Raw genomic sequence first — 24,140 nt, 5'->3', positions numbered from 1 at the left:
CTAGCCTCCAAACCTGGAGTACTCTCCCTACTCATCTTCACTTACTAACTTCTCTGACTTCCTTTAAGTTGCAACTAAAATCTCATCTTTTGCAAAAAAAACCTTTCCAGACCCCTCTTAATTCTAGTGCCTTCCCTCTTGTTAATTATTTCCTATTTATCTTGTATATGGCTTGTTTGTATATACTTGTTAACATGTTGACTCTATCAGTAGACTGTGAGCCTCTCGAGGGTAAGGACTGTTTTTTTGTCTCCTTTTGTATCCCTAGCCCTTAGCAAGTGTCTGGCACATAGTAGGTGCTAATAAATGCTAATCGATTGATGGAATATTTTCCTTTTTTGTCTCCTTAATTCTTCTCCATCCATGATTTTAACTTCACTTCCTCTTTCTATATGACTCTTTTCCTGATCTCCTCTATCTGTAATGACCTCACATAGAACTCAATCAGTTAGTCAGTGGGGCAGCTAGGTAGTAAAGTGGATAGAGGTCCTGGCCTGGAATCAGGGAGTCTCATTTTCCGGAGTTCAATTACGGCCCCAGACACTGGCTGTGTGACTCTGGACAAGTCACTTAACCCTGTTTGCCTCAGTTTCCTCATCTGTAAAATGAGCTGGAGAAGGAAATGGCAAACCACTCCAGGATCTTTGTCAAGAAAACCCCAAATGGGGTCATGAAGAGTTGAACAAGACTGAAAAACAAATGAAAAACAAACAACAGTTAGGAAATAATCAATAAAGGCAAGGCGCTAGAATTAGTGGGGATTAGGAAAGGCTTCTTGTTTAAGGTGGGAACTTGAAGGAAGTTAGCTGAGATTTGAAGGAAGTCAGGGAAGGAAACTAGATGGTGAAGATGAGAAGGAAAGCTTTTCAGACACGGGACACTGTCTTAGAAGTACACAGAATAGCTGGGGAAACAGAGAATGAGGCTGCTAAGCTGAAATTTGCTTTCACTAACTTTCTCAAACGACCTGCTGAGGAAATGGTTAAGGCAGAAATCAAGTCTAAATGACTGGCTTCCAATTTGGTTAAATTGTTGCTTATGTGACAATCACTTAAACTTGTTTGGGTGGCAAGTGTAGCCACATTATTAGCTAAGTGTTATGGAGTCTCATACAAACAGCTTCACTGTGTTTAAATTGAACTGCTTCAGTTCCCAGAAATCATATTCTTTGTCTCCTCTTGCTTTGAACAGGGCATAATGACTACATGTGTCCTGCGACCAACCAGTGCACCATCGACAAGAACAGGAGAAAGAGCTGTCAGGCTTGTCGACTGCGAAAATGCTATGAAGTGGGCATGATGAAAGGCGGTATGTACCACCTGGGAAGGACCACACATTATACACTTTATTACTATATATCTGGTAGTTATTCAGCATCAGAGGCATCAGTGAGACAAATTTTAGTCATCATTCTTTTAATTCAGTTTTTGGTGAAAGTGTTATTACTAAAAGAGCACCACAATCCATCCTCCGTAATAGATATTCATATATGTACATGTATACGTACAGACATACACATGAAAGTAGAACTGAAATTCCCTACATGATTATTTCATGTTTGTGTTTTAAGACAAAGGTGTAGATGCCACATTGCATAAGGGACTATTTTAAAAATCATCTTAAAATGATCTTTCTATTACTATCTGTTATTGTTTGGGACTGGGAGACAATCCCTAAAAATTCCTTGTACTTCTCAAAGTCAAGTCTTGTAAGTATAAAAACAAGCTATTTATGTGTTAGGTCAACCTGAGTGTTTACTGAAATCACTGGAAATCATTCTGTCAATCAGACTATATTCATTCTTACAATTCCTAGCCTAGAGCTAGGCATAAAATACCTATTAAAAATTGAATATTCCCCAGTTACATAGGATTGTAAATGTGTTCTTCATCTCTGCTATTACACTATCTTCTAATTTCTTTGTATTCTCCCTACAAAGCCTAGCAGACTCCTCTGCTCCAGTAGACACTGAACAATTGTGTGATTGAGTACATGCAGCTGGGGGTTTATATTGGCCCACCTAGTCTCTATCCTTATAAGTCTGTGATATGATATTTCATTGGCACTTCTAGGATTAAATCTGTGTGGGTACAACTGCCACTGGTGTAAATTATAATCCCTCCATGCCTGAGTAGCTGATTTGGTGAGGTACTGGATGAAAACAAATTTGGATTATAGCGTCAAAGAGCTAGAGCTAGAAGGGACCTTGGAGATTGTTTAGTTCAATCCCTCTTTTTACAGATGAAGAAACTGAAACCCAGAGATGGGAATTGACTTACCTAAGGCTATATAGGTACTAAATAGAAGAGCCAGGATTTGAACTCATTACCTTGTGGCCAACCTTTTGGTAAAAGGCCTTACTGAACTTGGCTAGACTGATCCTCTGAGGATGGAGAGATACAGTTGGTCACTGGCCAAATACATTTTCAGTATAGTGGGATCTGCCAGGACTTTGTTCCACTCTTATAGCTTTTGAGAATTCAGGGTCACTTCCACACAGCAATGTGGAATCAGGTTAGGGCCGTAGCAGAAGTTACAGTATAGCTGTGGGGACAAATATACAGTTAACATAAGTAAAATTTACAGTCAGAATTAATATACATAGGTGGAGAAGAAGCCTGGAGAACGATGAAGACCTGGGTTCAAATCCTATCTTTGACATATACTGACCCTAGGTAAATCGTTGAATTTCTCACTGGTCTAAACAACTCACCAAGACTATTTATTGCAGAGTCTGCATTGGGAGAGAGAGTTCCCTATGGCAATAAAATCACAGGACAAATCCCTATTTCTATGTCTGTATACAGATAAACACAACACATACAGAAATGCATTCAGGTTAGGAATAGGACAAGAATTTTGTTCAGCATTTGTGCTAATAGAAAAAGTGTCCTAAAAGTGTCCTAGTTTTAAAAAAGGGTAATATGGAAAACAGGCTTGTGCTTCTGATTTGATGAGAGTTAGCTGGCTGTTTAAAACATTCAGGAGGCCTCGAACAAAGAAAGAAAGAGAGGGAGGAAGAACCAAGTGTGGGAATCAGTGAAAAGATAAACCTGGAGAGGACTGAGGGTGTGGGCTGGTGTAGGAATAGCCAGAAAATCTTCTGTCCATGGTGAGCACTGGGACTCTGTAGCTAGTTGTTAAATGCAACATTTGAAGTAAATTTTCCATGATGCATAGATGGATTGTTTGATTTACACATTGGGTGAACTCTGACCACATGTTGAGTGTATAAAAAAGCAGCTTTAATTCAAAGAGTAATTAATTCCAAGAATTTTACTGCTGTATTCAGAAAATGACACTTTGAGTCATAAACAGATTAAATATTTAAGAAATTCATCTCTCTCTGAGCTGTTGGAGAATTAGTAAGACTTAATTAAACTCACAAAAAGCTACTTAAGGTAACTTGATATGTGACAAGAATTTAACAGTTATGTGAAAGAGCTGAAATTTGAAACAGTAGAAGTCCAAGTCAAATTGCTCTGCTTTCCGAGGTCCTAGTTTCAAAACAGCTGTTTAAATTCCCCAAATTCCCTCAGAAAGCCAAGTGTCCACTTGTTGAGTCTGACTAGCTTTTTTTTCTTTGAGGAGGCCCAAATGGGAGTGACATTCTCATATGTAGTCTCACCATTACAAAAAAGATTTCTGCTTTCCTAAAATATTCTAAATTATGTGTGTGTATATATCTTGGTTCAACTTAACTCATTTCCTAAATAGAACAATAAACATCACCACCATTAAAAAAAAACAAGAATACATATATACAGCTTAACGGTATAAACATATATACAGCTTAACGGTATAAATATATATATATATACAGCTTAATGGTATAAACATATATACAGCTTCTACACCGTTCCTCTACACAGTTTTTCATACATCTATATTAAAGGGTGTGTCCCCAAAGACTTAGTGCACTTTCAAGCTGTAATAGCTTAGATTTTGGGGATACCCTGTATATATGTTTTAAGAAAACGTTTATCGATATGACAACTAGTTGGCACACTAGATAGAGAGGCTGGTCCTGGTGTCAGGAAGTTTTGAGTTCAAATATGACCTCAGATACTTACAAGTTGTCTGATCCTTGATGAATCATTGAATATATCTGCCTCAGTTTCCTCATCAATAAAATAGAGTGATAATAGCACTTACCTCCCAGGGCTGTTGTGAAGATTAATAATATTTGCAAAGGGCTTTGCAAACCTTAAAGCACTATATGAATGCTAACTATTCTTGTTTTTTAATCATTTTCACTTACTGATATATTCTACCTTCCCTCTCTTCTTCTTCAAGTACCATCTCTTAAAATAAAGAAGAAAAAGAAGCAATTTAGCAAAACTAACACATCAGTCTAGTCCAAAATTAAACGTACCGCTCCATATCCATAATCTCCCACCTCTCCAAAAGAAGTAGGGGAGGAGTGGGGGAAAGGATACATTCTCTTCTATCTCTTAGTGGAAGCCAAGCTTACTCAGTAAAATTTCACACCAGTCATTTTTAGTTTTAGTTTTTGTTGTTCTTTCCATTTATATTATTATGGTCACACACACACACACACACACACACACACACACACACACACACACACTCACGCACATTCCTATCCCCGCCCCCCCCTTTACTTTTCTTTGCATCAGATCATACAGTACTAATTGTATTCATTGTTTCTTGTAGTCATCTCTGTGATGGAAAATGATTAACAACCAGCTGTCCAAAAAAAAAAAAAAGAGGTAGCATGATGTACTTTTAAGTTTAATCTGCATTACTAACATTTTCTCCAACACTTTCTTAACTTAAATACAAAATGAGAAAAGAAAAAAAACATTGCCATGTATACAGAAGACCATAAGTGAGGATTCAATATACAGTAATAAATTTCCATTTCAAGAAAACCTATATAATAAATACTACACATTGTTTTTGAAGCCGCCTGGCTTTTCTTTGCTTCCTTGTTGGTTTTCTTTTGTTCTCCGCTGGGCACTTTTTACTTTATTTTTTCTCCCTTCCTTTCCCCCACCACCTTAAGGAAGGCTACAACAAAGCATGGATATATTGATATCTATATATCTACATGCCCACATATACATATACAAAAATAATTATAAACACAACACATAGACCCTCATACACACATATTTAAGACCGTACTATGCTTATTTCCGCCTATCATCTGTTTCTCTGAAGGTGGACAGCGTCTTCCTTCATAAGTCCAAGTCTTGCCATGCTTTTCTAAATCAATTAGGTCATCATTTCCTATACTACAGCTATCCTACAACCCAATCACATCCTATCTGAGAGATTGTCTATGAAATAGTTTTCCCGCAATCTTCTGTATTCCTTCTATTCTTGGGCACATAGGTTTTATTTATACAAGAAAATTTTAATTTAAAATAATCAAAATTATTCTTTTTACATTTCAAAAATGTAAAAACACACTTTATAATGTAGTTTAAGGTCTGATACTGCTAAATCTACTTTCATTACATTTTTTCCCCTGGAGGTTCCTGATCTTTTGTTCTTTCAAATGAACTTTATTATTATTTTTTTTCTAAATCAGCAAAATAATTTTTAGTAATTTAATTGGGATAACATTGAATAAATAGATTAATTGTCATTTCAAAATTATATTGGCTTTATATATCTATGAACAATAAATACTAATTCAATTATTTAGATCTGAGTTGATTTGTATAAAAAGTGTTTCATGTTTATGTTCATATAGTTCCTGTGTCTGTTTTGGCAGATATATGCTCAGGTGTTTTATATTGTCTAGGTATTTTAAAGGGTCTTCAATACTTTCTTAAGTCTGGACAATCTCAAAAAAAACAATAATTCAGGCCCTGATTTGTAGAGTTTGCCAGTTTCCAGTATAAATGTTCATTGAATGTTCAACAATGGGCTCTCCTGAGCCAGTACTTAGAGCTGGCTTCAATACTCCTCTGCCACAGAGCAATAACATTTGATTGTATTCCTGTGCCATAGTTTCTTTATCTATCTCCCACTTGATGGGTTTGTTTTCAGTTCTGGCTAACGCTTTGTTCTGAGTTCTTTGCTACTACAAAAAGTATTGCTACATATATTTTGGTACTCATGTATATTTATGTGACTTAAAAATGCATGTTTCTTAGTGATCAGTTATTTTTTTGTGGAGTGTTTATCTGTGTGCTGATAAGTGTGAATTTGGGTGGCTCATTGGCAAAAGCCAGGCCCTGAGTTGTAAAACTCTAAGCTGTGAAGGCATAGAACATAAATTGCATAAAATATTTGCCATAAAACTGTACAGTTTATTATATTTCCACAATATTTGATATAACTGATGCAAAAGATCCCAGTCATCAACCTCTTAAATCTGTGAAAATCCATTCAGCTGACAACTGGAAATGTGATTAAGTATAAACTTCAAAATAAGTTGTAAAGTAGAGTTATGGCAGAATGGATCTTGTTGACAATTTCAAGTAAGTTGGATGGGCTTCTTATAAATCACTTTCCCCCCTTCTGGTTAAAAAGAAAAAGCAAAGCTATTAGAGGGTTCTTGGTGCAGTAGGCAAAGCATTGAACTAAATCACAGGACCTTAATTCAAATCCCACGTCTGGCACTGACTGTCCATGAGACCTTGGGCAAGTCCCTTACCCTCTTTGTGACTGGATAAAATAAGGAAGGTGAACTACATGATCTTTAAGGTCCTTTCCAGTTCTAGAGTGGTGATCCTATCATTTTATTTGACAGACATCATCCTTTATACCACTTTGAAGATTAAGGGTTTTTTGTTTATATGAAGAAAAGATGCTTAAACTTAAACAAATGAAATATAATTATATATATATATATATACACACATACATACATATGTGTGCATATGTGTGTACGTACAAATATGTATACACACATATACCCCCTACCATATGTCTATCTATAAGGGTTTAATTTACTTCTACTTTGTCCACACATTTAATAACTACTCTCTTATATTTGTTGTCAACCTATATTAGAATATAATATCCTTGAGGGCAGAGACTTTTAGATTTTGTATTTGTATCCCCAATATTCACCCAGAGTTAAGAACCCAAGAATCCCAAGCACAGCATTAGAAGGATCCTCCTTCCCCAGGCCACTGGTCCTGCTTCCAGAACCCAGTTACATTCTTTATCCTTCCAGCTTCCAAGGAAGCAACTCCTGTGCAAAGGGCCTGCAAGCAACACTCTTCACTAAAAAGCACTTAGAAACAGGCAAACCACTCTAGCAAGGTGTCCGTAGGGAGATACAACAAGCTGTATAATGAAGAAGAGCCAAATCACCTTTACCACCTTTCCTCAGGATCTATGGAGGCTTCCCCATCCAGAAGCTAAGAACCTCTGGAATAGAAATGCCCCTAGGTCAGTCAGTAAGCATTTATTAAATACCTTTTGTGTTCTATATACAGTTCTTAGGCACTGGGAATCCTAAATAAGGCAAAAGCAGTCCCTACTCTCAAGTAGTTCATACTCTAATGGGGGAGACAACATCCAAACAACTGTATATACATAAAATATATACAGGATAAATTGAAAGATTCTCATAGAAAGGCATTAAGATTAAGTAGGATTGGGAAAGAGATGAGAAGTAGATAAGGAAGGAAAATTACAGGCATGGGTTAACAACTAGTACAAATGCCTGGAGTTGGAAGAAGGAGTATTACTTTAGAGGAATAACAAGGAGGTCAGTTTCACTAGACATGTTGGGGTGGGGATGGGGAATAAGATGTAAGAAGAGTAGAAAAGTAGGAAGGGCCAGGTTTTGAAGGGCTTAGTAACATTAGTAGAGAGCCACTGGAGTTTATTAATTAGGGAGGTGTCATAGTTAGATCTGTTCTTTAGGAAGATGACTTTGACAGCTGAATGGAAAAAGGACTTCAGTGGAGAGAGACTCGTGCCAGAGAGATTAACCAACAGGCAATTGCAATAGTGCAGATTTGGGGTGATGATGGCTGGCACCATAGTAGTGCCAGTGTCAGAGGAGAATAGAGAGTATATGTGAGAGATGTCCTGAAGTTATAAATGAATGTGCTATTATAGGAAAAGGGAAATTAGGATGAGGAGAGCAGTACTTTGAGTATAGGGTCTCACAGCCATCACTGAGAGGAGTGACCCCTCTGCCCACCCTGTAGACTCCATCTCCTCAGCAGCATAGCTCCTGAAAACCTGAAAGAAAATTCTTGCTATCAATGTCCTTGGCCCTGTCAAATGGTCCAACATCAGAAACTGATACTGTTTTACCAATCAAAATGAGACCAAAGAAGGTGTAGGTACATCAACCTTACCTTCTCTCTACTCTACCTATTGGATTTGCCCAGTCATTGTACCCTAAAGATCACTGAGATTTTTCACCCTCCCTGAAGCTGAGTCCTCCTAATATGTTTTGTTTTGTTGCTTCCTCTTAGAAGGTGAATTTGAGAGCAAGGACTGTTGTTTTCTTTGGTTTTATTTTTTAATTTGAATTCCTTATGCTTAGCACAGAGATCTGTAATAATAAATGTTTAATAAATGCTTCGTTCATTGATTGGCAATATAGTAGTAAGCATTTGATAAATGCTTTTTCATTTGTTCAATACTGTTGAATGAACAATATAGCTTTTACAAGCAGCTATTTTCTCCCAAATCAGTGCCTGTAAGTGAAGTTGAGGTCTCAAAATACTGTGCCCCAAATAAGAGACTGATTCTTATTCCAGAACACTGCCTCAATAAAGGCTTCACTGAAAGAAGACCATATTCCAAGGACCATCAACTCCCAACCACACATATAGTCGGTACAGCCCAACAGAAGGCTCCTACTCTCCAAGGAATACTAATTACCCTTTCTTGAGCTACTGACCAAGATGCTGCTGACAAGGAAAGTTATAGGGGGTATCTGATAGCTGTAGGGACAGTGATGCTGGAATGAGTGTCCAGTCATTGGAGACCTTCAATAAACTTCAATGGTGGGCTATATGGTGAGGATAACCACTGATGGGAGTGACCACTTTTGTTGGTTAGCGGCTGTATTGACAGGTAGAGTTACTCTGCTGGTAACCCTTCTTTCAGGTTGTTTAGTGGAAACAACTAACAGAGTTGGGGAAGCGTTCTACTTCTTGCAGTGAGCAGGTGATTAACTAGTGAAACTGTAAGAGCCAGAGCCTGGTGTTTATAGACCTGCTGAGCCTGCCTGAGCAGAAAAAGCACTTGAGATGCTGATAATCACTAGTTTCATTTTTGTGTTTGACATCTAATAATTATAGTTTTAAGATCTAGGAGACACAAACTAGCAAAATACCACAAGAACTAATGCTTAAGTATATGAACAAAACCGGATAATATTGAACTCATTTAGCCTATATTTTATTGAGACCAATATTTCCTTATATCACTTCTTTGGAAGCCAGCAATACTTAACCTAAGTCTTCTCTGCTCATATCTTGCTGACAGATTCCTACAGATGTCTATCTTACCTTTCACAACTCATTACATTTACGTAGTCGTAGAAATTGATGTGACAGGCCATAGGAAAATAGTACAAAAATAGCATGGGAACAGACACAGAAAGAGCTAGATCTTAAGGTAAAGAACAGTTGAACTGAGAATAAAGAAACCTGGGTTATTTGCCTGGATAGCATTGAACTCTCAGGTGTTTCTGATCTATTTATTCCTAGTTGTGAGGATAAGTGGAAAAATACAATTAATCCATTTTGAGATGCTTACTAGAGGTCTATCAAAGATACTCCAGTACTTAGATGAGCCTATGACCTCATTGATGCGGGTTCTCTTACCAACAAAGTAGATTATAACCCATCCACACCTGACACCTGCCTATCTTGTACAATTTGTCCATGTTCTCTTAAAGCTACTCGGGGTCCTCTCAGTGTATGGGGGAGTTAAGATTTCTTTGCATTTTGACATTACATAGTGGAGCATATTGGCTGTCCACTATTATCTTCCATTCTTGCTATTTAACCATCTCATATTCTTTTTTAAGTCATACCCTTTTATGATAACATCCTTTATACCACCTCTCTTGCTTAATTACTCATCTGTGATGTGTTGCAGCCTGCTCGTCTCCTCTTCTCCCCATTCCCAATTTGTTTCTCTATTCCTATTCATGTGATTTTCAACTATAAGTCTTCAGTCTATAGTATTCCATGACTCTCAGCCTTATACCTTCACTGGAAGACCATCAGTGTGAAAAAAAGATAGTTTTTTGTTTCAGGGAGAAGATTGAGAAGAACTATATGCTTTCTCAAAGGTAACTCAGCTTACCTTCCTCTTTCTGTTCTATTCTGGGCCCCCTGTTCTTTGTCTATTTGCAGTGTTTGTCTAAGAGATATGAATTGGTGGATGAGCTCTATGGGATCTCATCTAACCACATGTCATAAAATAGACAATACAATAATTATTTTAATCAAAAAAGTCATCAGGTCTATCTACTGAGAGCTCAGCATGTACATGGTTCTCATTAAAGCAATTACTTGTCAAGGGTCACATTAGAATTGGATGGCAACACTTAGCCTACAACTAGGGTTAGGTTGCCTTCTGCAAGTAGTCTGGACCACTTTTCATAGCATAGGCAATGAGATATGATTTGGTATATTCCCCTCTTCCACATAATACCTACCAGTTCTCTTTTATTTACCTCATCTCTCTTATTTATTCACTTTAACCAACTTTATCTTCTACATTTCAAACATTTTGCTTCTTCCTCTCAAATTATTCTATTTTGGGGCCCAATGGATTTCTTAGTCAGGATTCCCATGTGGCTTTCAGACTTCTGGGTGATTAAAATAAGAAAGTTGCTGGAAAAACTGGGAGGCAGATTGGTGCTGGACTAGAAGTAGGTTTGAAGAAGCCAAGAGGGATTGGGCCAGGAGCCCAGCAGACCAGGAGACACTTATCCAAATGCTCATGGGATTATTCCAATTTAGTCTATAATTCAGACTTCCAGACTCTTCTGTGTTTATACAATGTCTGTGACCACATTATCTAAATGCTTATGTGGTATTTATATACATATATTAGCTACCTCTAAGATATCTTGTCAGGTCTGAGATCTCTAATACTTTTCAACCGGGAAGTAAAATGACTAAACATTCATTGCTCATACTGGGTGTCAAGGGCTGTTTTTTTTGTCCATTAGTTTTTTATAGTAATGAAACCAAAGGACAGATATCCTTCCTTCCTTTGCTCCTTCCTTCCTTCCTTCTTTTCTCTCTCTTTCTTTCTTTCTTTCTTTCTTCCTTTCTTTTGAATTGTATTTTCATATAATGTCCATGGAACCCAGACACTGAAGAATCATAAATGAGGTATAGTATTGTTCATTTTATTGTATAGTTCTTGGTTTTAATGTTTGCTTGTTTTTTAAAAATACTTGCTTCATGAAAGATTTGGGAAAAGGTCTATAGTATCTTTTAAATGGGGAGACTGACACAGATAATTATTTGATTTCTTTTAGAACAAATAGAGAGTTGCGGGTAGGGTTTCCTAATACCATTTAAAAGACATCTATGACAAAACAGCCATCCTTGGCTAATCATTTATCTTTGGTGAGTCTAGTGACGATAATGTCAGCTTACAATTTACTAGTATTACAAAACTAGAAATTGTAAGAACTTTAAAGTAGCTTTAAAATAATGAGCCACATTATTTAAAATTAAGAATATGGTATACTAATAACATAGGAAGGCTAATGAGCCTGTTTAGCCAGAAGTCTCAAAAGAAAGTGCAATATGAAATTGTACCAAGTTGTCCAGAGAAAAGGTAAAATCAATTACTTAGTAAGAATTTTAAAAATGCCTATCGTGTCAGGCACTGTTCATTGAAGAAACAAAGACAAAAAATTAAACTGCTCTCAAGGAGCTTATATTTTATTGGAGAAGCTAATGTTTTTAACTCTGGAGCAGCCTATAACTTTATGGGCTATTATGCCAATTTGTAATATCGGATATTGAAAATGACCAATACCTATTTCTATATATTTTTAATATAAGTTTTGAAACAAAGATCATTCTACTCCAAATCCTCCTCTTCCTTCAAGGTTTAGTTCAAGTGCTACCTTCTATGCACAATAAAAATATCCTTACATTCAGTTGAGTTTTTTAATTGTAACCCATTGCAACACCCATTGTAACAATCCTTTGTCTCTTTGGTTAAGAAAACTGCCTGTATCAGAAGATAATTGTATGGACTCTACCATCTATGGAAAAAATTTATTTTTTGAATTAAGTATTCACTATATATGTGTTTGTATACATACATATATATATACACACACACATGCAAAATATGATGTTTTTAAGTGAACAAAGAAAGGCAGAAAATCAGGGCACTACTAAAAAGTTCCCCAGAAATAGAAGCAAGCCAATATTTAATGCAACAAATGGATTTTTTCCAGACATGTGAGATTCATGCAATTATCTCCTGATGCAAGTTATTTATTTATTTATTTCGGTGGTGGTAGTCGTTGTTAGAATTTGCAGTGAATGGACCAGAAAAAAAAAACCCTGAGTAAATGGACAGATTTTTTTGTGTTCTGCTTGAAATCCACTGCTAGATGTTCTAAGCATGTTTTGTATTTATATTGTACTTACAGATTAAGGTATAAGTGGAAGAAACTAATACAGATATTACATATCTTTTATGTGGGTAAAATGTGGTTAATTTTTCGAGAAGGGAATTTTAATCCACCATTCTGAGGAATTTTATAATACCAGAAGAAATTTTCGTGGTGATATGAGTTTGTTTCAGCTTATTAAAAAAATCAGAAAGGATCCCTCTTGTCTGTGAGCACAACTATATAGGTATAATAACTTTCTCAATTCTTCAGTCATCAGGATGGAAATATATCAAAACTCTTTGTGTTCAAGGGAATGTTGTGATTTGCAAAAAGCAAGCATAGTTAACATTCTGATGACCAAGAATCAGCAAGATTTGGCAGTTGCCCCTTCATTTTAGGTGAAAAAATGAGATATTAAAAATATAATAATAGTGATAATAACTATTCACATTTATATGAGACAATTTTCTCAGAATACACCTATGAGATTTGACAGCTATTATTAAATTTTTTAACAAAAAAGATAACTGAGGTTCTGAAAATTTAAGTGACTTACCCGCGGTTGCATAGCTAGTAAATATCTGGAGTGAAATATTGAATCCAGGTCTCCTGAGGCCAATTCCAGTATTCTTTTCTGCCTCTAAGTACTAATATTATAAAGTGCTGAAAAACCTCTGCGTATGAAATCCAAAGGCAACTAGGTGACTCAGTGGATAGAGTGCCAGGTCAAGATTCTGGAAGACTCATCTTCCTGAATTGAAATCTGGTCTCAGACACTTACTAGCTGTGTGACTCTGGGCAAATTACTTAACCCTGTTTGCCTCAGTTTCCTCATCTGTAAAATGAGCTGGAGAAGGAAATGGCAAACTATTCCGGAAAACCCCAAATGGAGTCACAAAGAGTCAGACATGACTGAAACAACTGAACAATAAGAATGAAATCCTAAATCAGAAGACTCTTACTAGGGAATTCATAACTACTAGCTGAGAAATTATACATTCATGACAGACTAGTCTGAAGGTTGAGAAATGTGTTCCAGTGCCAGGACAGAACAGTTAGAAGTAGTCTAGCCAAAAATGGAGACGAGGAAAGGATTAGGTTAAGTTGTGATGGATAAAGTTGAGGCTTAGCAAGAATCATTAAAAATCACACTTATGCATTTATTATTTGAAAATGAGTTCTCTAAGACTACCTACTCTACTATTCACTATATATCATATGTTTTAATTGTTACATTTCTGATTTTGCAAATCTGAGACAAAGTCTAAGCTACTCAGTCTAAGTTAGCACCATCACCAATAATACAATGTTTATTGAACATCTCACATTTTGCTAAGTTCTTGGAATACAAAGAGCTGTAAGACAATGTCCCTGACCATGTAATAAAGAATGAGGAGATATCTCTAGTAAGATCAGTGAAGAATACTGAACAAGGTGGCTTAGTTGAGTAAGATAGTCTTTAATCCTCTACTTTGCATGTCTTCCTGTTGTTACTTGCCACATAGACTATGACTTAGCCCTTCTTGGATACGGTCAAGCTGTCTGGTAAAATTAATGGACAAACCTTCAGGCTTCCCTTCTCCGCTCTGCGAATTTGGGGCGGACTTCTTATTTTGGCCCTTGGATCTGAATAGTGACAGATACCAGCTATTTCTCTTGGGTATTTTTGCCAGGTTCTTGCTTCTCCATTCTCCCCAGTCCTCTTGCACAGTTCTATTGCTCATCCTGCCCACCCATGGAGAGGAGCTAGCTCGGGCTGAGTGAGATGGGGGAGGAGGGAGAAGAGATTCGTTCAGGAAGTAGTAGAAGACTCTAGAAATAAGGTGATATCACTGCAAGGCAATCTGACATCCTCTATAGCTCATCATCTATAGTGAAGTCCAGTAGCATAAATAATGACCAAAAGTTATATAGTCTTTGTATATAGCAGATAACAGGAGATAGCAGGTTCCAGAATTCAATGTCTGTTTAATTTTTTGTTTCCAAACCTCTATTTGATTCCATATCAAGTCCATGGCTCACTGATTTGGAGTTGGAAGAGAACTCAGAGGTCATCTGGATCAATCCTCCCCATTTTACAGATGAGGGAACTGAGATCAGATAGTTGAAATGACTTGCCCAAAGTCATACCCCAGTAGTAAGTGGTGGATCTGTGATTCCAATCCAGATGCTTCTTCTGACTCTAAATTCAATTCTCTTTCATTGATTTATTATAAGCCATTAGTAAAGGAAAACCTTTTGGTGTCTCATAGCAAGCATTTGGAATTTCACAATTCTGCATTTTGTATCAAGGAGCTAAGATTATTCAACACTTTCAGTTGCTAATATCTCATCAAGACATGACTATTCGAGTTCTGGGTCTCACAAGCCCGTCTGAGGTAGGAATATAGCAAATTTCTTTTTTTCTAAAAATTTAATCTTAATGTAAGAAACACCTAATAAAATTAGAATGTCCATATATAAAGTAGAACAGAAAAAGGGAATTATCCATGAAATCATAAATCTATATTATATACTCCTTATCTTGCCTTTTAAGAATATAATACAGAAAATGTGTGACTTTAAAAGTTGTCCTGCTTGTTTGTGGGAATAGCAGAAATTGTGACCACATCCACCCATTGACATGAGGGAGAATTTGGAGGTTAGATAATCTGGGTTAAGTAGAGAATGTCACCATTGATAGTCAAAGATTTGGGGAGACTAAATCAGTCAGACAAATAGTTAGCTTGCTAATCTACCTTGTAATTGACTCAATACTGTGCTGACCTCCCCGGTTTGAGCCCTTACTTCCTAAAACTTGCTGTTCCTTCCACCTTAACCGCCTGGATTTCAATTTTGGAGAAATTGAATTTTAGGACCCAGTCTTAATTCCTATATGACCTTAGGCAAGTCACTTAACATCTCTGGGTTTTGGTTTCTTCATTTATAAAACTAGGGTATTGGAGTACTTCAAGCTCCTCTGAGGCCTAAGCCTATGATTCTAGGATCCCAGTTCAGACTACTTGGTAAGGTCCTAATTACTGTCATATATCAGTCAATCGTGGGGTGCAACAGTATTGTAGAATTCCCTAAATAGAAAACATACAAAAACAGAAAGCAGGAAAAAACAACATTCAATTGACATGAACAATGACTGAGGCCCTAGGTCAGTGGTTCTTAAGCTTGTTTTGCACATAGCACAGTATTTTTCTTTCTTATGTAAAACCAGGCCACCCTATGGGAAAGTCAAGTGACTTCCACATGTGATTGCAAATATAAGTTGTATACAATTCCCAGCATACTTGGGCAAGCACCCATCACACCCTGATGCTATAGAGAGAACCTTTCGAGAACGATTACTCTATATGGGGGGGCTTCAAGGAGAGCCGAATTGTGGTTCAGCCATCTGAAGATGTAGCAATGCCACTCTGTAGGAAGTGAACTCCTGGCTTAAACAGTGGTGGAGAGGCTGCCTTGTTATCTTCTAGAACAGATTGCCCTTCTATCATCCCCACTTTCACTAATCTCTCTCCTCCCCCTTCTTAGCTGAAAACCTTGCCTTGTATTTCACTCAGAAACTGAGTCTGTTCTCCAAAATATTTCTCTTTTGCTCTCATCTCTGTCTTTTTTCTCTCATATCTCTTAGATACCTTCTGCTTCTATCTCCTTCTTCATCCCTGTTTTATGTGAAGAGGTGGTTCTACTCCTTGCCAAGGCAAATTCCTCTATACGTGCAATTGATCCTATTCCATCCTGTCTTCTCCAGGAGATTTCCCCCTCTATCAGCATCTCTACCCTATCACTAATCTGCTATCTCTCCTTGTTTCCTGGCCGATTCTTTACTGCCTGCAAACAAGTCTCTGTCTCCCTCATTCTAAATAAATCCTTATTTGATCTGCCCATCCCTGCTATCTAACTATCATTCCCATAGCTCTCCTCCATTTTGTGGCTAAACTCCTTAAGAAACTCATCTATAATTGATGTCTCCATTTCTTTTCTTCTCATTATCTTCTTAACTTTCTGTAGCCTGGCTTCTGACCTCACCATTCAATGAAGACTGCTCTCCAAAGTTACCAATGATCTTTCATTTCTGGATCTATGCCTCTTCTCAATCCTTGTCCTTCAGAACCTCTCTGCAGCTTTGACACTGTTGACCACCTTCTCCTCCTTGATACTCTCTTCTTGCTAGGTTTTTGGGACATTGCTCACTCTCTACTGGTTTTCCTCCTGCCTGTTTGATCAATCCTCAGGCTCCTTTGATGGATCTTTATCCAGGTCATGCCTGCTAATCACATGTATCTCCCAAGGGTCTTTCCTGGGTCCTATTCTCTCTTCTCTCTATATTCTTTCACTTGGCCCTATGATTAGCTCCTATGTATTGAATTATCATCTCTGGGCATGGCATAAACTATCCATGATTATTAAATTATCTAAGTCTGAATCTAACCCCAACTCAGCTGCAGGCAACCTAGCTATTCTAATTGAAAACACAAAACTTGTAAATTCTGTGATTTGAACTCCTCTGAGGGCCCACACAGAGAATCTTTAATCAAGACTAGATTCTAAGTTGCTTGAAGAGAGGTATTGAGCCTTAACCTTCAAATCCCTCTAGTTCCTAGTAGAGAGCTCTGGACATTTGAATTGAATAAAAGTACCTGATTCTAGGATAAGTCTAAACTAGTAAATTATTCTTTGATAATAAACATCTTATTCTTGCCCCAGGATAGCAGGTTGCTGTTTATTCAACTGTGTCTTCCAAGCCCTTAAAAGAAATCAATGAAGAATTAATTCACATCACATGTTGAAACAATTTACTCTCAAAGAACAAGGCTTGTTTCCTGCCCACAGTAGTGGTAATGGGCTAGAAGAGTGTTTATAGCTAACTTACATCCCCTTCTGACCTTTTTTGACTGTTTTTATACTATACATGACCCACCAGGATCAGAGCTAAAATACATTTACCCTTTAGGTCCATAAGGCCAGTTAATGTTATTTGCTATGGACTTCTAGAGTCATCTTGTACCACAGATCTCTTCACTTTTTCCTTCTCAACAAAAGAATACATGAAGAATCTATGATTTGATCAGCATGGGGATTCCCACTGTACTGATGCAGATAACAACCTATTTGTGACTTGGGATTATAGGATCATGGACTTGGAGCTGGAAGAAACCTCAGTGGCAATTGCTGGGCTGAAAATTAAGAAGACCTGAATTCAAATGTGGCTTCAGAAACTTACTGGCCTGTGATACTGGGCAAATCCCTTAACTCCTGTCTGCCTCAGTTTCTTCAACTGTAAAACAAGAATAATAACAGCATTTACCTCCCAAGGTTGTTGTGAGGATCAAATTAATAATACTTGTCAACTACTTAGCACAGTTCGTGACATATCATAGATAATTAATAAATGCTTGTTCTCGTTTTGCCTCTCCCCCTTCCCATCTAATCCAAACCAAATGAGGAAACTGAAGCTTAGATAGGTTAAGTGACTTGTTCAAAGTCACATAGGCTGTGAGGATTTGAATTCAAGTCCTTTGACTCTAGGACCAATGCTCTATATCATGGCAATCAAGTGATTTACTCAAAATTACAGTTTGCGAATGTAATCCCATCCAAGAGATGGGATTTGACTCCAAGCCCAGCACTCACTCACTCAATCAAAAAACATTATTTTTAAGTGCATTCTTTGTGCCAGTTACTGTGCTTGGCTACCTCTCTAAACCCAGGACTTTTTATATCAGTGAAATGAAGATAATAGTTTTCAGTTGTGGAAACCTGCTACACTGATTGCTAGGCTCAGGCAGGATGTGGAGGTGTTACAATAGCTATATTTATCCACATTTTATGAAAATAAATAGCTGGGGGTCAGTCTATGAAAGCACCTTTAGCAAGAATATTCAGAATGGGAATGGTGATGCTGAAAAAATGGAATCTGAGTCATCTGGTGTCCAATTTTATTTCCCTACACATCTTCTTCAGGGCAAGAGAAAGAGTGATGTGGATAAATCCATGAATTCTATTGGGAAGTAGTCATGTGGGACTATTGGCATGGTCCAGTCTCAGCTGGGGCAGTAAGGAGATCTTCTATCTAGAGTTGATAGCAGTATGACTTTGTTCTCCATCGTGGGAAATCTCACCCTCCTGGTAGAAAATGGCTCCTGGACAACCTATAATGAGTTTATGGTGCAGATTGGGTTGAGTACCAACAATTCAGAATTTAATGTATGGCCACTGAAATGAATGATCTTGGTCTTGAAAATCCACTTCTAACTGAGGAGCAATTTATATTTATCTTCCTTATTGCTGGAAAACTGGCTCAACTGATGGCCCTTTTTTTCCTCTTTAATTGTCTCTACCTGAGTTTCGGTGTTGAAATTAACCAGACAGCTTCCTTTTACAAATGCACACTGATTTTATTTTATATCTGACTGGTGAATTTTCTGACTTGAATAATTTTACTCCCCTCGAGGTAGGTTTTCTAATACTTAACAACTATCCCCTGGTTCAGAAGCAGCATTAACTGCTGGTGAAGTGCTTTCTTGGGCATTATTAAATCTGTAGGATGTATTTGTGCTTTTGGGGACTGTGGAGTACAGCCACCACTGAGGAGAGAAAGAGGAAAAAAACAGCTAACTGAGTCTTCAGCACCCTCCAGGTCATTAAAATTGTAGTAATAGCAGTTTGGTGAGATCCAGCAAGGAGCTACTTACTGAAACTCCAAGGAAATAAGTTCATTTTTTTCAGCAATCTTATTAAGGGTCTTTCAGCTTATACTTTGAATTTAGGTAGAATAACACAAAATAAGAAGCAACAAACCCACTTTGGTTGTTTCCAAAACTTTCTAACTTCAGTTGGGAATAAAAGATCAGTGCTGAGTCAATAACTCATGGTCTTATGGTGGTTTGGTTTTTAAAAAATTTACTTTCTTGAGACAGAAACTGGCTAAAAGCTACGAGATTTTATGTTTTAAGTAACTGTTTTCCCAGAATGGCTATCTTCTCTCTTCAAGTTTTTATTGGAAAGAATGCTGTAACTTCATAATAGATATGCCATGCAACATTTGGATACCCTTTCTACATGTGTTGGGAGTACATGCTGTTCTGTAAATTTCAATGTTTAATTATTTTTATTTAGCAAACTTTAGCAATCAAGGAAATGCATTCTATATTCAGATATTAAAATGGAAAAATGGCAAACTAATGTCTGCAACCTTGAACTTTTTTCTGTATTTCTGAAACATTTGATCTAGTTGGTACAGTTGATTAGAACCTGCTATAGAAGAAGCCAACTGTGATCATGGGCTTCATTCCCTGTACAGGGAATGTTTATAAGTGTACAGGTCAGTTTAAGCTCATATAGAAGAAAAAAATCTGTTCAGTTGCCATACGTAATACATTACACATCTTGGTAAAAGGTGATGTGTTGCTCTAATTTATCCAGGTATGACTGCTACCCTTTCTTCACTTCTTTTCTAGCAGTACTATTCTCATATCAGATTCTCTACCCCTATGACTTAAAAAATAATTCTCCCTGCTTTTGTATATCTTTTTTTCCCTTTGCTTTGGTGTTTTTTCCCCTCTCCCACCTCCCCCAGGGTACTAGTTTCTAAGTACAATTTAAAGTTTGATGGTAAAATTAAGCTATGGCACTGGTTGATGCATCATTCCTGCCATCTAGGAGCAGGATGGAAAATTACAGTGTCAATGAACAAGATTTGTTTATTTTATACAAGTAATCTCTCCTCTATACCCTTTATGGAATAGACATTCCAGCAATTTACTTTAAAGTCAATTTCTGTTTAGGTGAGTTCCACTTTTCAATTGACTTTGATTATAACACCAATTGCATTTTGTTAGAAAAAATTCTGGGTGTGACAATCACGTTTAAGAATTTAACATTGTGTCTAAAAATAAAGTTTGCTTTATGATAATTTAAATCATATTTAATACTCTATATTAAGAAAAAAGACTGTATACTCATGTCATAAAGTAAAAATCTAGTGTGATAACAGAAACCCTGAGTATGATTAGTTTTCTTCCTTTGACTGATATATTGCTCCCATGCTCAGGTAGCAACCCTCAAAGCTTCAGCAGTTGTATTAAGTTTTTATTAGTCTTAGGTCATCTTAACTTCTAGCTTTATTTTCAAGATAATGTCTTTTCTTTTATTTTCTCTTTTCTTCTTTTCCTCCCTCCCTCCTTTGCTCCTTTCCTTCCTCTCTTCATCCCTCCCTTCCTTCCTCTCTTTCCCCCTCCTTTCTATGGCCATCATTTGCACTTAACTGGTTTATTTCTAGATCTTATGTTGGAATTGGAGTCAGGTAAGAACTGGGTTCAAATTTCATCTCTGATACTTACCAGCTGAGTGATCATATACAAGTCACTCTACTTCTCTGAGCTTTGATTTCTTCATATGTAAAATGGGGATAATAATACCATGGTGATTACCTCCCAGGGCTGTTAATGAGGATCAAATAAGATAATATATGTAAAGCACTTTGTAATTACATAGTCATTTGTGATCATTTTCTGTAATTCTTATCCAAAACAAATGGGCATAATGAGTTCCTTCAGTGGATTAATGTCTTTTGTTTACATATGGGGGAGGGACTTAATAAAAATGCTCTAAAAGAGAGGATGGAATATGAAGCACTAGGTTCAGGTTATAATTACAAATAAGTATGTATTATAGTTAATATATAAATGTCAGCTGTTACTACTATTATTCTCTTTATAACTCCACATATAGTTTTTTTAATAGTCTTTTTGTGAAGGAGGAATTCGTAAAGCTGGTGAATGAAATGCTTAATCTTTATTCAATAATAGTTACTGAAATGTCTACTGAGACATGTAGTTACCCTATAATTTGGCTTCTGTCTAATGAGGAGTTCAATTCAGTTTAATTCAATGAGTATTTATTAAGTGTCTGCTATATACCAGACATTGTACTTGGGCTACTTGTAGAAAAAAAGAAAAAACAAGAACAACAAAAAAGTCCCTGCCCAAAAGGAGCTTCCATTCTACTGGAGTTGTAAGTTAGATCTTGTCCGTTGACCACTATGTTCCTGAGCTAATGGCTTGCTTGTTTAATAATAATGAATGTGAAAAAGTGCTTATCATTTGCTATATAATATTAGTCACAGGAGTCTGGTCTAATAGTCCTACTGAGGAAAAACATACTTGAGGGGAAGAAGGGTTGTATCAGGGATAATATGGTGGTTAAAAGAAGGGACCTCTTAATTCCTTATGTTTTGCCAGTTCTATAACTTAGAGTGAATTTATAATCCATAATTCACTAAGTGAGAAATGATTGTTTTTAGTCTGAAATGGTGTTTGACTTGCTTCTGCCTTGATCTTTCAATACCATTTCTATGGTAGCATCTTTCTTAATAGTTCTTAATTTTTTTTTGGAATAAATAGGTGAACAGCTGGCAAAAATAGTCCCAAGGTTTTTAATCCTACTAATGGAAAATATGGTGCCAGGGGTTCGGTAACTGCTAAGTACCATGACATTTGTGAAATCTAAAGTGGTGATGAGAATAAAACACTGATAATATATCAATATCAACATCTTTCTAAAATGGTGTTGGAAAGCCTTGGGAGAGATAAGAGTGCAGGAACAATGATGCCATTTAATTTGCCAAAAAAACTTACAATGAAAATTGTACACTCTTAACTACTGAATATTTGTTCACTACTGGTGGTAAACAGTTTCTCAGACAACGTGGATGCTGTCTCCATGATATGGTACACATAGTGCATTTTTCAGGTTCTCATCCATACCTAGCACTTACATGCCCTCTTGGTATTTAGGACACTTTTATTAAGTCCCTCCCCCACATGTAAACAGAACACACTGGTACATTAAGGGAACTCATTATGCTCATTTGTCTTTGTTAAGAACTATTGAAAATTATCACAAATGACTATGTAATTATAATTAAGATTTTTAGATGCATACAATTTATTTTTTAACAAGTTCATTCTTTTAAGTTTCACCCTATTTAGCAGACTGGCATTCACTGGCACAAAGCAGAATTATTAAAATGACAGGTTAACTCATATCTTTGGCAGGCATGCTAGTTATTGTATTTAATCATTGGAATTATTAGTTCCTAATATGTGGATATTAACTCTAAGGGACTTGGTCTATCACTGGAACATGTATGAAAAGAGAGTGGACCAATTTACCTAATGGATTTGATCTGATAGCACCTGTTTACTATAGAGAAATTTTCATTTCAGCCCAAATCTCTTCAATTTTAATTTCATCCTGAAATAATACTAAATCTTGCACAGGGTAACATTTCAGCTTTGTAATATTATTAAGAGAAATAACAGCCAGCCAGCCCCCATCCGAGACTTCAAATGATAAGCATCATAAAAGGACCAGGAAATCCTTGTTGTAAGAATCAATTTCTTAGCTCAGAAATGATTGCGTTTTAAGAGTTTCTGGTAATCTGGTAATTTTCGAAGTAGCATCTATAGAAACTTTCTCATTATGCTTCTTGTTTCCATTCAGAACATTTCATCAAAGCTTAAATTTGTCTTGCCTTTACTCTACTTGGTCTTTATGTGCTCTCTACTTGAGAAATAAGATCTTTAGTTTCAGTAGCTCTATGTCCTATTACTTTACTTTAAAGACATGGGAAAAATAACTGTCATTTCCTTATCCCTGTCTCCACTTCCCTCTTATCATTTTCAGGGGGGCAATTTTCTCCTTTCTCTCCTGTGTACTGTGAGGAACTTTTTACTCTGCACTGTTCTCTGCAATTCAAGGCTCACAATTTCTTAGAGCTTCTCAGATTATCTTTTGTACTTGCTTTTACTTTTTGATTAAAAAAACCTGCTCCAATTTTCTTTCTACTCTATTATCTGTATATTGCATGTATTTAAAAACTGTACCTGCTTATTTACTGAACCAAACTTTCTATCCCTGTTTAATCTTGCAGATTTTTAAAAATATGTACACTGCATATGATAATTTTCCATCAGCTTCATAACACTATAGAATACACCATGGATTTATGTGGAGATATCAATTTATAGTGAATATGTACGTTGAAAAACAATGGTGAAACTCTGGGAATACAGTTAAATTTCACTAGGTCAACAGCCCATTAAATAAACTGACTTATTAATCAGAAGGATGAAAAATTCTGACACTAGAAATATTAAATTTGGTATTTATTGTCCCAGAGACCCCAAGGGTAGGTTCAGTAGTTTTTGAAGCCTATTTGTTGATAATGGGATGTTGCTATTCTAGAATGTAGTGGAAAGAAAGATAAACTGCTTTGGGCTCTATTGACAGCATGGCATAGTGGATTTGGTTCTTGCATCCAACACTTACTAGCCATGTTGCCTTGCATAAATCACCTAACCCTTCTGAATATCAGTTTTCTTATCTGCAAAATGGGTACAACAAAGCTTCTATTACCTAACTGGTAAGGTTGTTGTAAGTATGAACATACACCATATAATATTTTCCAACATTATCAATAATGCAATTAATGTAAGGTTGTAATCCATATGGTATTCTCCTAATATCAATAATATAATTAATGTTTAAAGTACATTAGTAATTTGTAACCAAAACTCTTCTA

The 24,140-nt window shown here is 36.5% G+C and overlaps 1 protein-coding gene across 2 annotated transcripts in view; it reads left to right on the top strand.

Moving 5' to 3' along the window:
- ESR1 (estrogen receptor 1) overlaps window positions 1–24,140 on the top strand; it is a 454,084-nt gene that overhangs the window by 225,939 nt on the left and 204,005 nt on the right. For both annotated transcript variants that reach the window (XM_036767141.1, XM_036767140.1), the window contains one exon: window positions 1,192–1,308. In XM_036767141.1, the coding sequence (XP_036623036.1) occupies window positions 1,192–1,308 (117 nt within the window). The remainder of the gene's footprint in view (window positions 1–1,191; window positions 1,309–24,140) is intronic.

This window comes from Trichosurus vulpecula, chromosome 7 (assembly GCF_011100635.1).
Source record: "Trichosurus vulpecula isolate mTriVul1 chromosome 7, mTriVul1.pri, whole genome shotgun sequence".
NCBI lineage: Eukaryota > Metazoa > Chordata > Mammalia > Diprotodontia > Phalangeridae > Trichosurus > Trichosurus vulpecula.
This window is presented reverse-complemented; position numbering and strand designations above follow the sequence as displayed.